A 13,438-nucleotide genomic window follows, 5' to 3' on the forward strand; every position below is an offset into this window, starting at 1 on the left:
GTATCAGCACATGCTGCTGTATTGTCCTCAAAAATGTAAAACTCTGTGACTAACCCGAGTACCTCAGTGCACAGATTGGGGTCCACAACTCTAATTCTTTCTATCCCTCTGGCCTTGTTTCATTTCCATCAGCCCAAAGGGGCACAGGACCACAATTCTCTGCCACATATACCTCCACACAATACTCCACAAAGAAACACAAATGAATGGCAATATTTATATTTATTTTTGCAATTTCTTGGATAAAAATCATTTAAACAATTTTGGGTAAGGTGTTATTCTCATAAAAACATCTCAAAACAAATGTAATTCTATTTTTCACAAAAGTTAAAATAACATGCTGGAGTTAATCACTTAACATAATACAGTATGAGAAGACCTGTAGCGTGAGACCAGATCATGACCTACATCATTAAACTAAACAATTACACAGAACTAGAAAACTGACTCAGTAGTAAAATATAAAAATCTACAATTATAAATATAAATTTGGTCCATGGAGACATTAGCACAGTATTTACAGTAAGTATCAGATTATTTCTACTTTAGGTGAATATTGCAGTTGTAAAATGTTGAATATCATAGGAATAGAATGTTTTATTTACAGTCTACTATATTAAAAGTTATATTTCTAGCAAACCTGGTGATTGCTACAAATACAGCTAAAAAGTTGACACTAAAAACACATTTTCTGTAGTTGGGAATTTCTAATATCTATAAATTGAAATTTGTTAAAGTCAATATGGAAAAAAATACCACAATTCCATTCTTAGAAATACTGTAAAATTCAATCATTTTAGTTCAAACATAATAAGTGAATTACAAGAAGTCTTTCAAAAAGGCACACATTGTTAATGATGTAAATTTGGCGGAATCCTATGTGACAAAAGTTACTGTCAGGTGATGGGCAGTAAACAGTTAACAGAACTGAACTTATTTTCCTGTCTAATTTTAGAAACAGGGAAACAATTCTCAGATGTGGGATCCTCTCTCCCCTTTCTGGATTAAACTAAAGACTCCAAGCTCTCAGCCATGTTGCCATCAGCCAAGGCTGCACCATTACTGTCCAAAGAGGTGGATGGGTTTTCTTCCTGCCTTGTGCTCACGAGACTGAGGACCACTTTGTAGAGAAACTGATACTGCTCCTAGTGAACAGAGAAGAAAGGTTATAACCAAGAAGCTCAATGAAGACATGCGTTCATTATATTAAGCAACATTTGTAGACACACTTTGGCACTGTCCCTGGAAGGGCATTGTGTTAGGGGCTTTGTATACTCAGCAGAGGTACACAATCTATATTAATGGCTTTGTTTTAACTGAAGTAACTTTTCAATTAGCAAACATCTATTGATCGAGAAAACAGATCAATATTCATTTGCCGGTGACAACTACTCTTCTTTTTCATTGGCTTGGACCCAGAAGGTGATGTGATCAAGTTCTGTTAAGTTGTAAGGAAACTCCTCAGTAACTGTAACCAACTCAAGAATAAGTATCTTACCCTCCTTTCTCTAGTTATGAAATCCACTGGTTACATTCATTTATGGATAGGTCTCAGACATGGCCACACTGTCAGCTCAAGGACCCATGCAGAATGCAGTCTTTCCTATAAGATCTGCTGTTTACAAAGGATCCTTCACATACTGTGAGCCTGTCTGATCATATGCTCTGCTTTAAGTATGCTCTACTATAGTCTCAGAGTAGAGGCACCAAAAGTGAAGTGCTTTTCCCTTTACAGATGCCAGGCAGAAAACCTGAGCCAATGACTGCTCTTCTTGCAGAAAACCATTCAGATGACATGTGAACCAGAGCATCATTAAATGCATTCTCAAAACTTGGGAGCGGGGAAAGCAAACTTATTACTATTGTCTGAGGCTAGGAAGATCTTGAACTATGGAAGATAAGTATTTATTTTGCTACATAGGTCAGTTTGTTGAAGCTTCTATGAAGTATATTTTCCAGAGTAAGTCTTACAAATAGACAAATGTGAATTTTAACATTTTCCTCCTATCAGCTTCTGGAAGATGGAGTTTAAATGTTTATTATTGTTTGTTGTTCAGGTTCTATGATTGTGGATTTTCAATTCAACTTGAAAACTGCATGGTAATTTTGGCAGTCAATGTGATCTTTCTGGACACAAGGACACATCTTTCTGGACACATGTCTGCAGCTGTTAGGATGCTAGTAGCTCTCTAACAGTGAAAAGCTTGGCTCACTGCTTTATTACTTACAATGTCAGCAAAGACTCCTGGCCTCATCAAATTGATCATCTTGGCTACCTGGTAAACATCCATGGAATTTTCTTTCTCTAGTTGATGCATAAGTGTTGTCAGAGCACAGAAAGTTCCTGCTGTCACGCCTCCATGCCTGGTAGTGAAAGGAAGAGACAAAGGTTCCTTTCAGATGAATCATACTCTCACATATGGAACTCATAGAGCACACTAGCCTTGACAACTTTGCAGTAAAATCACTGGAAATTTGGATTAATTATCTCTACTTTTTTTGTGCATAGTACTATGGTTAAATTTAAAACATTGACAAGTGTTTATAATATTAGTAATGAGATAATTTATAGCAGTTTAATATTTTCTTATGCACTTGCTTTTATACTATGGAAGAAGTTAGCAATTAACAAAATGTGATTTGACTGAGAGTACAACATATGCAATATGTTTATAACATATAACTCTAACATATGCATTTGTTATTTGCTCATAACAGAAGCCTGGAAAGGTCTATTGGATAAGTTTTCCAATTTCTGACAAATAAAAACACAAATGTTGTCCCTGTTCCAGGGAGTGAAGATGTTAATAATATCTCTCTGGTTAGCATCTGTAAAAATTCCAGTACTCAAACATTTATTCATAATGCGAAATGTTCTTGGCATTAAATGCAAAAACATATTTTTGTAATCATGTGCCCTCCTTCAAAAGGAGCTTCAGTGAAGTGGTAAAAAAAAGTTATTTGCTAACTTTGTTGATAGGCAGGTAATTCACCATCACTGAGTCACACAATTAGTCCATAGCATTAGGTTGGTCCGAGGAAAACAGAAATCAATATATACACCTAGAGAATGCTCAGGTGTGAAACATTTTAACATGTGGAACTTACTCATCATGAATAATCATGGGTCCATCCCTGTTGGCAGCTTCTTCTTTGATAATACTGATAAGTTCAAAAGTTTTACTAATGGGACTATCTGGATTTGGCCATTTGGGACACTGAAAATGCCTCACTTCAAGTACATAATCATCCTATAAGAAGAAAGAAATATTAATTTTTGAAAAAGAATAACATTGGTGAGTGACAATTTATCATTTGGGGAAAATTAGTTAATGACAGTAGGTGTAGCACATCCTTAATCATGGGAGGAAGCTGTGATGTTGCATTTACCATGTATAAGTGTATTCAGGAGGACAACAAAATGTGATTTATTTTCTAATTCTGAATAAGACTTTTTGTAGGTGAATTATGCCAATGCTAACAAAACCATGAAAGTATGTGCCAAAGATGTGTGGCTATACTATTAAATTTCAAGTTACACAAATAAATCTTTAGTGTTAAAAGTTGTTCTGATGACAACACAGACCTCCTCAAATACTGGCCATACCAGGATAAACCAAGGGAAGAATGAGCCTGAAGACACAGTGGGGAAACACTGGCCAAGTTGGGGGTGGTTTCTAGGTTCAAGCTCAGTTCTAGTTCTGATTCTTGCTTACATGATGAATCAGACCTCTGTTCTCCAGTTTCCCCAAAATGTACTCAGTAAAGTACTACATTTAAAAACAAGTATATGGCACAGCGGTTAACATACTGCTTGAGATGTCCATATCCCATACTTGGTGCCTGAGTTCAAGTCCTGGCTCTGCTTTTGACTCTTCCTTCCTTTCTTTTTTCTTTCTTTCTCTTTTCTTTCTTTCTTTCTTTCTTTCTTTCTTTCTTTCTTTCTTTCTTTCTTTCTTTCTTTCTTTCTTTCTTTCTTTCTTTTCCTTCCTTCCTTCCTTCCTTCCTTCCTTCCTTCCTTCCTTCCTTCCTTCCTTCCTTCCTTTTTTTAAAAGATAGAGTGACAGAGAGAGGCAGAGAGAGAGAGAGAGAGAGAGAGACAGAGAGAAAGGTCTTCCATCTGTTGGTTCACTCCCCAGATGGCCATAGGAGCTTCTTCTGGGTTTCCCATGTGGGTGCAGGAACCCAAGGTCTTGGGCCATCTTCCACTGCTATCCCAGGCCATAGCAGAGAGCTGGATCAGAAGAGGAGCAGCCACGACTAGAACCAGCGACCATATGGGATGCCAGCGCTTCAGGCCAGGGTGTTAACCTGCTGCACCACAGTGCCAGCCCCCTGCCTTTGATTCTTGCCTCCTGTTAATGCACACCCTGGGAGGCAGCAGGATATAGCTCAAACATTTAAATCCCTGTCACCCACATGGGAGACCTGGATTGAGTTCCCAGTTCCCAGCTTTTGCTTGTCTCCACACTTGCTATTGTAGGCCTTTGAGGGGGTGAATGAATAGGTGGGAGATCTCTCTGTCTCTCTGACTCCATATTTTAATGCAAAGGGTTGAAACAGTCAAGATACTACTGAAGAAGAATAGGATGAGGAATTAGCTTATTACATATTAATATTTATTATAAGCTATATAATACACTGCCGTTTTAGCAGAGGAATTGACAAAGAACTCGGAGGAATTAAATAAAGATCCTGCAAACAAGCCCATATGGACAGAACAGACCTCTTCAAATACTGGCGATATGAGGCTAAACTAACCTGAGAATAAGCTTGAAAACACAGTTGGAAAAATACTGGTAAGACAGGTGAGGAGCTACATAGCTAAAAAAACTAAACTAGGTTTATGACTAATCTGATATTGCTGATCAGTAAATGATGCCGAGACAACGATTATCACATAGAAAATAAGAAAATTTGACCCTTGTTTTATTAAATGTTCTTCATAAAATCAATTCCAGGACAAACTAAAACATTTACAAACTAGCATAGGAGAGTATGTTTATGATTGCTGGATAAAAAAGGAATTTTTATAAAAGACATTAAAAATGGTTTCCTTGTATAATCCACAAAGAAAAAAGATTAGTACATTCAGATCACTTAAACTTAAAAATATGTATTCACCAAAAAGATCCTAAGGATTGTAGAAAATTCAAATCACAAACTGGGAGAAGGTATTTTCAGCTACGTGGCTGACAAAGGAATAGTACTCACGCTATGAACTGACCTCCGATAAGTCCATCAGTAAATGGATAGAAAAATGGGCAGATAGAAAAATGGGTAAAAAATCATGAACAGGCATGTCAAGAAACATGAATCTCAATGGCCATCAAATTTATGTAAGATATTCAACTTCATTTTCAATAAAGAAAATGCAAATTCAAACCACCAGGAGAGGTCCCTTCATTCTCACCACAAGCAGTGGTGAGGATTCAGAAATTCCAGCTCAGTCACACACCTCTGATGACTGAGAAGCTTCTGATATCCACTTTGGAAAACACCTGATGTTACTTGGTAACGTTGACAAGGTGAAGATATTCAACTTGATCTATTGACCCAGCAGGGGCATTTCCAGGTACAACCAAGAAAAATTTTTTTCCTGTATCTAAAAATATTCATACTAGTAATGTTTGTAACAACAAAAAATTAAGCAAAACAAAATAAACAACCAAACTAAAACTGCTCCCCAGTGCTGGCACTGTGGCATAGTAAGCTAAGCCTCTGCCTATGGTGCCAGCATTGCATATGGGCGCCAGTTGGTGTCCCAGCTGCTTCTCTTCTGAGACATTACCACTGCCTCCTATAGTGTGTGCTAGGAGGGAGCTGGAATTGGGAGTAGAATTGGTTCTCAAACCCATGCACTCTGATATGGGGCAGACATCACAAGTGTTATCTTAAGCGTACCAAATGTCTGCCCCTTAGTGGTAATTATTAATCTTTTTAATATTTTGCTGTAGCTCTGCATAAATAGTGATAAAGAATTCAATAATAGATATAACAAAGTTTATTATATTATCATGCAGATAATATTAGTCTCATGTAGATTGTTTTAGTAAAAAAAACAACAAACTTTAGTTTATTGATGGTACAGTTTCAAAGTACTTCTCTTAAAACCAACTCATTGTACACTGGTATAAAGCACCAAGTTTAAGAAGAAAATATTTTTTTTCTGTTTTCACTTAGAAAAATAAAAGGTAAGGGCTTGCCTTGAAACTGTCAAGGGGGAAATCAGCAAAATGGAGTAGCACTGATTTGGGAGCATTTAACAAGGGAGGCCCTTGTTAAATAGTTCTTATGTACCTCTACAACTAAACTTTTGAAATGAGGCACATCCACAGCTGCTGATGTTTTGAGCTGAATTTTTGAACTGAGTTGTCTGCATGCCCCTACTTGGGTACCTGCTGTCTTGTGCACCTGGCAGAATAGCAACTTTTGGAATAAAACTCTTTGTGATAGTCTGAGATGTCATGCCTCTCATTTCCTGAGACTTAGTCCAACCTCCTCCCTCATTTTTTCAATTCTTGATGCAACAACCACAACTCTGGACAGACAGGAGATGAACTGACAACCCCTTCACAGTTTAAACTATAGAAAACAGCCATCAACTCATAAAACATCAGAGCAGGGATTCAATGTGGCTTAAATTTTTGGCCTCTGGATTGTAACTCTACTAAGTCCCAAATAAACCTAATTCTTGTTGTTCACAACTAAGTTCATTTTATATCAGCTAACAAGATGTAAGAATTAGACTTAATAAAATTTGTTGTTTTCTTCCTACTGTGGTTACTTTCAACTCAAATTCTGCCATCAACTGACTTGGAGTAACAGAGAAATCTTAAAAAAAAAAAAAGAAAAAGAAATTGATCACTTGGACTAAAAAGAAGACCTAAATGAAAGGTCTCTGCAAGTGAGATCCCAGTGGAAAGAACGGGGCCATCAAAGAAGTAGGTACCTTTCTCTAAAGGGAGGAGAGAACTTCCACTTTGACTATGACCCTGTCGGAATAAGATTGAAGTCGGCGAACTCAAAAGGCTTCCATAGCCTTGGCAACTCATGACTAGAGCCTAGGGAGATTACTGACGCCATAAACAAGGGTGTCAAATTGTTAAGTCAACAACAGGAGTCACTGTGTACTTACATCTCATGTGGGATCTGTCCTTAATGTGTTGTCCAATGTGAAGTAATGCTATAACTAGTACTGAAACAGTATTTTACACTTTGTGTTTCTGTGTGGGTGCAAACTGATGAAATCTTTACTTAATATATACTAAATTGATCTTCTGTATATAAAGATAATTGAAAATGAATCTTGATGTGAATGGAATGGGAGAGGGAGCGGGAGATGGGAGGGGTGCGAGTGGGAGGGAAATTATGGGGGGGAGCCATTGTAATCCATAAACTGTACTTTGGAGATTTATACTTACTAAATTAAAAAAAAAAGAAAAATAAGAATGGGAATAGGAGGGGGAGAGAGTGGGTGGGAAGGCAGGTATGGTGGGAAGAATCACCATGTTCCTAAAGTTGTAATTATGAAATGCATGAAATTTGTATTCCTTAAATAAAAGGTTTTAAAAAAAAAAGAAGAAGAAAAAGAAGAAATAAATATTTGATTTCCTATGTTACATAGAAGTGAAAAAGAAGAGTATAGTTCAAGGATGACTAACTGTTTAACAATTCTGTAAGATTTTGAAAACAAAAGGAAAAGTAAGGTAATAGTGACTATTTGAGAAAGATGTCTGAATTTGCTAACAAACAGAATCCTTTTTATTTTTTGGGAAGAACCTTAATCCATTGTCTCATTGTTGCATATAAAGGACACCTATCAATACTTAAATTGAGCAATACATATACCACTTATGGTAAATTTGCAATAAATATTATGTTGTTGTAATACTCAAAGATTGAAAACTTGGGACTTAATGGGTTATGTCAGCATGTCAAACATATACTTAAGATGAAAATTTGTTATATAACTTATACCCATACCTGTGTAGCTTCTAAGATGAAGTCTTGAATTATAAGTTTTTCCTCATTAGATAGGCATTTGTGTTCCTCAGCCATAAGAGAGACTTTAAAGCTCTCACAATTTATAGGTTCATCTTTATTTGGCCAGTAAACAAATTCATCCTCTGCCTGCAGTATTAAAAACCAGGAGTCAAAATTTTAATAAAATGTCTAATAAATCTGTGCAGTAAGTCAACTGGTTGGTGACGAAATTTCCACTTGAAATTTTGAGTTTCAAAATTTGCTCTTTAAAATCTTTCAGGTGTCTTAGAATACAATAGTACATTTAAGAACTCAAACTGTTGCTTCTTTATTTTGTATTCTTAACCCATCAATAACAATGGTGAGCTTGCTTTTTCTATAACTCACAACAGAGTAGAATAAATTCAAATCATTCTAAAATCTCAGAGATTACTGGCCTTATGTTTAAAGGTCAGTATAACATTTATAGATAAGAATAGAATAAACATTAAGTATATATGTAAAGCATAAATGAAACATTGTCTTCCTTTTTAGATTCTTCAAACACATGTAAAAAGAGGATGAAGATATTCCTGATTTTTTGATTCAAAAAAAAATTTCTTCCTATATCATGAATTTTTAGATTCATTAAAAGAAAAAAACTTCAAGGGGCCTCCTTAAACAAAGGAAATCTCCAAATATCTTAACGCTGTATTTACAGAAATGTAAATAGAAAGACACAGACTGACTTTAACTGTGGAATCAATTTTCTTAAGTAGCACTATGAAAGTGGTAAATTTAATTTATTGTAATCTTTTGCTTAAATCTGCATCTATCATTTCTAGACCTGGGAAACTGTGTAGCCAAACCAAGCCCAAAAGTAGAGAAGGGATGATTTCATTGACATTAGTTTGCTGATGAAAAACAAAGTTTCTTGGCTTGTTTGTATGCTAAACTTCTAGGGCTATCGTGACCCGATATTTCCCCTGTAAGGAAAGCACTAAAAATGGCCCAGGGAACTTACCATGTTTTGACCATCGGGAATCATAACCACCAGCTGGGCATTATGGTCCCATATCATCCTCCAGAAATCCTTAATAGTATGGAGAAGGGGGTGCTGGGTGATGATGAATTCATTGCTCTGATAGTAACCCTGCAAAACAAAAAGGAGATAAAAAGAACTCTGGTTTATGACTTTCAAGATTCAAAAAAACTTAAGTTAATGAATCTCAAGCCAAAGTAGTCTTTTTAACTGCAGATTGTGTGCACAAATAAGACTGTGATGATAGATCTGTATAATGTGATCATGGCCAACGTCTGTAGGCATTTCCTATATGCTAGGTATACCATTACGGATTACTTTCTTGCTCTTAAGAAATTACCTCCTCTTGCTGATTTAACAATTTGACACTCCTGTTCATGGCGTCAGTAATCTCCCTAGGCTCTAGTCATGAGTTGCCAGGGCTATGGAAGCCTTTAGAGTTCGCTGACTTTGATCTTATTCCGATAGGGTCATAGTCAAAGTGGAAGTTCTCTCCTCCCTTCGGAGAAGGGTACCTCCTTCTTTGATGGCCCCGTTCTTTCCACTGGGATCTCACTCACAGAGATCATTCATTTAGGTCTTTTTTTTTTTTCCATGATATCTTGGCTTTCCATGCCTGCTATACTCTCATGGGCTCTTCAGCCAGATCTGAATGCCTTGAGGGCTGATTCTGAGGCCAGAGTGTTGTTTAGGACATCTGCCATCCTATGAGTCTGCTGTGTATCCCACTTCCCATGTTGGATCTTTCTCTCCCTTTTTGATTCTATCAGTTAGTATTAGCAGACACTTGTCTTGTTTGTGTGATCTCTTTGACTCTTAGACCTATCGGAGCTATCAATTGTGAGCTGAAATTGATCACTTGGACTAGTGCGATGGCATTGGTACATGCCATCTTGATGGGATTGTGTTGGAATCCCCTGGCACATTTCTAACTCCACCATTTGCGGCCAGTCCGATTGAGCATGTTCCAAATTGTTCATCTCCTCCCTCTCTTTTTCCACTCTTAGATTTAACAGGGATCACTTTTCAGTTAAAATTTAAACACCTAAGAATAATTGTGTGTTAATTACTGAGTTCAACCAATAGTACTAGAACAACAACAACAACAACAGGAGTGTCAAATTGTTAAATCAGCAACAGGAGTCACTGTGTACTTACACCCCATGTGGGATCTGTCCCTAATATGTCGTCTAAAGCCAAGTGATGCTATAACTAGTACTGAAACAGTATTTTTATACTTTGCGTTTCTGTGTGGGCACAAACTGATGAGGTCTTTACTAATTATATACTGAAGTGATCTTCTGTATATAAAGAGAATTGGAAATGAAAAAAAAAAAAACAACCTGGTGTTAAAATGGAAATGGCATAGAAAATTAATTAATTTGAAAAAAAAATTATGTAGGATCTCTGTCTTTAATGTGCTGTACATTGCTATTTAATGCTATAATTAGTAATCCAATGGTAGTTTTTTCACTTTATGTTGCTATATGGGCAAAATGTTGAAATCTTTACCTAATATATACTAAACTGATCTTCTGTATACAAAGAGAATTGAAAATGAATCTTTACATGAATGGAAGGGGAAAGGGAGCGGGAAAGGGGAGGGTTGCGGGCGGGAGGGAAGTTATGGGAGGGGGGAAGCCATTGTAACCCATAAGCTATACTTTGGAAATTTATATTCTTTAAATAAAAGTTTAATAAAAAATGAAAAAAAAATAAAATAAAATAACTCGATTTAAAACTGGGCAAGAGGGGCTGGCATGGTGGCATAGTAGGTTAAGCCTCCACCTGTGGTGCCAGCATCCCATATGGGTGCCACTTAAGAGTCCAGCTGCTCCACTTCAGATCCACCTCCCTGGGATCTGGCCTGGGAAAGCAGTGGAAGATGGAACCCTACACCCACGTGGGAGACCCGGAAGAAGCTCCTGGATCTTGATCAGCCCAGCTCTGGCCATTGTAGCCATCTCGAGAGTGAACCAGTGGATGGAAGACCTCTCTCCCTCTCTCCCTGTCTATAATTCTGCCTTTCAAATAAATAAATCTTAAAAAAAAATAAAAAAAAAGAAATTACCTCCTCACAGCAGTACTGTGAAATAGGAACTCTGATCCACATTTTGCAGAAAATTAAACTGAAATTTAAGAAGTTAAAATGCTGTCTGCAAGTTTACCTGCCACCTGTAGGAACAGACTTAGCAAAATGCTATGTGGAAAGATTCCCTACACTAGATATAGTGGAAACCTACAGGAGAATTCATATTACCCACTTTACAGTCCCAATGGTATAATGCCAAATTTCATATCCACTCACAATAGGACCTTCAGTCAGCAGCTACCTTGATTGCCTCTACAAGACAGGAACCAGGGACCTCCCTTGCAGATTTTGCTGGTGGAACCTGGAAGCTGGTGCCATTGATTAATTATGACTTACATGCTGTTACTTCCTAAAACCATGACTTTTTTAGCTCCTTTTACTCCAGGTCTGGCAGATCTCCATCCCTGACCCTCAACGGTTCATTTGAAGTGTGTAATGAATTTAGATACCACCACCACACATTTCCCTGTTTCCTACTTGGATATTCCTCAATATTTTCTTTGCTGGATAAATAGGACAGAAAGATTGGAATGGGAATTAGAACCCATTCATCTGAAGCCAGATCTGTGGTTGATCTGAGATGGTAATGAAGGTACACAGCAGCTTCTAAGGCTCTTATCTCTCAAACAGAAGATCTAAATGCAGAGAATAAGTACTGTATCATTAGAAATCCAGGTCTTCAAACGAGTCCGGTTTTCAGGGAGAGGAGCATGCTGCAACTCTGGACTGGTAATGTCAGTGAGATGAGCTTCACAAAAGCTACTGTCTGCTCAAGAAATCTCTGCCTTGGGAAATGACATGGAGCCTCTTAGAAGGGCCAGTGTAAGTTCTATATGTGCTCATTACCCCTGAACTGGTGAGTTGTGGTTACTGTATCTACAACACACAGCACAAACTCCAAGAAAACTGCTGCTGTGAGCTGTGTGTCTGTAGTAGTCAGACTTGACTCATGTCTACCAGTGGTCCCGCCCACGCCCAATCACTTCTGCAGGCAGTCCCCCTGGGTCTGATTCAGTAACACAACTGTCAGGAAGTCTTCCCAGTGAATCGTCTGACTTACCATGATATAAGAGGCATTGATGTAGTCTGTGCCTTCCCCACTCAGGGATGAAATGCCAACCCTTGATCTTTCCACTGGAACACAGAACATTCATTATAAACAACCTTGTTCACGGTGCTGTATTACCTCATCCTCATCCTAATGCAAAATACAGCTAAATTTCTCAAGTTGAATCTGATCCTTAAGGTAATTTAAAAAATATATTTTGCATTTTTAGATAAGGCTTCAAAGGTTTAGGAGGCCTTGATTTTACATATTCTATAGTATAATTAGACAAATGTGGCTGTACTGCATTTTCCCCAAAGTATACTAACATTGCCAAATTGCCTACACATTTTTTTATTGGTAAAAAGTTGTTTAAGATTGAAGATAGTTTACCAGGGATGATCGAAGAAGTTCTGTTCTTTTCTCTGTTGCATTGCTTTAGGGCTGTAGAATAATCACTCTGCTGTATATTTGATTGACTCAGGAGCTGAGCAAGGGGATCAAAGAAAAATACAGGCATTTCACTTAAGTCACTCAAATACTCACACACACACACACAACCCAAGCAAGATAAGATATTCATATACATATATCTGATTTGTTTGCTGAGGATCCCCTGAATTAAACATTGTTTCAATAAACTCTGGAGCATCTATGTTCTATAGCAGGGGAATTGGAAGAAGCAAAGAACTTCCTCTAGTTTGACTTTCAGCACTGATAGGGTTTCCCTCATGGCTTCCTCGAAAGATGTGCACCTCCCACTCCTCTCAAGTCTCCTACTGCAGTTTGTAGGCAAATCGCATTTGATGTGCATGTGTGTGTGTGCAGAACCATATATGCAGCTAATCATTCTTCCTATTATTTAGCACTCCATTGCCTGAATACTCTATGTTCTGTTTACTTATTCCTTAACGAGTAAGTGTTGGGTTATTTCCAATGTTATGCTATTTCAAGGTTTGTAGCAGTGAATATCTCTTGTGAGTTTCTTTCTTTCTTTCTTTTTTTTACAGGCAGAGTTAGACAGTGAGAGACAGAGACAGAGAAAAAGGTCTTCCTTCCGTTGGTTCACCCTCCAAATGGCCACTATGGCCAGCGCACTGCGCCGATCCGAAACCAAGAGCCAGGTGCTTCCTCCTGGTCTCCCATGCGAGTGCAAGGCCCAAGCGCTTGGGCCATCCTCCACTGCACTCCCCGGCCACAGCAGAGAGCTGGCCTGGAAGAGGAGCAACCGGGACAGAACCGGCACCCCAACCGGGACTAGAACCCGGGGTACTGGCACCGCAGGCAGAGGATT

The 13,438-nt window shown here is 37.9% G+C and overlaps 1 protein-coding gene across 1 annotated transcript in view; it reads right to left on the minus strand.

Moving 5' to 3' along the window:
- Nucleotides 1–1,004: 1,004 nt before the first annotated feature.
- Nucleotides 1,005–13,438, minus strand: part of PTPRZ1 (protein tyrosine phosphatase receptor type Z1) — a 137,839-nt gene continuing 125,405 nt past the window's right edge. Inside the window, exons 24-30 of the mRNA XM_062195317.1 lie at nucleotides 12,538–12,631; nucleotides 12,160–12,233; nucleotides 8,990–9,118; nucleotides 7,987–8,133; nucleotides 3,109–3,251; nucleotides 2,229–2,364; nucleotides 1,005–1,145 (exon numbers count right to left, since the gene is read on the minus strand). Of these exons, the coding sequence (XP_062051301.1) occupies nucleotides 1,005–1,145; nucleotides 2,229–2,364; nucleotides 3,109–3,251; nucleotides 7,987–8,133; nucleotides 8,990–9,118; nucleotides 12,160–12,233; nucleotides 12,538–12,631 (864 nt within the window). The remainder of the gene's footprint in view (nucleotides 1,146–2,228; nucleotides 2,365–3,108; nucleotides 3,252–7,986; nucleotides 8,134–8,989; nucleotides 9,119–12,159; nucleotides 12,234–12,537; nucleotides 12,632–13,438) is intronic.

The sequence above is a fragment of the Lepus europaeus genome, chromosome 1 (assembly GCF_033115175.1).
Source record: "Lepus europaeus isolate LE1 chromosome 1, mLepTim1.pri, whole genome shotgun sequence".
Classification (NCBI taxonomy): Eukaryota; Metazoa; Chordata; class Mammalia; order Lagomorpha; family Leporidae; genus Lepus; species Lepus europaeus.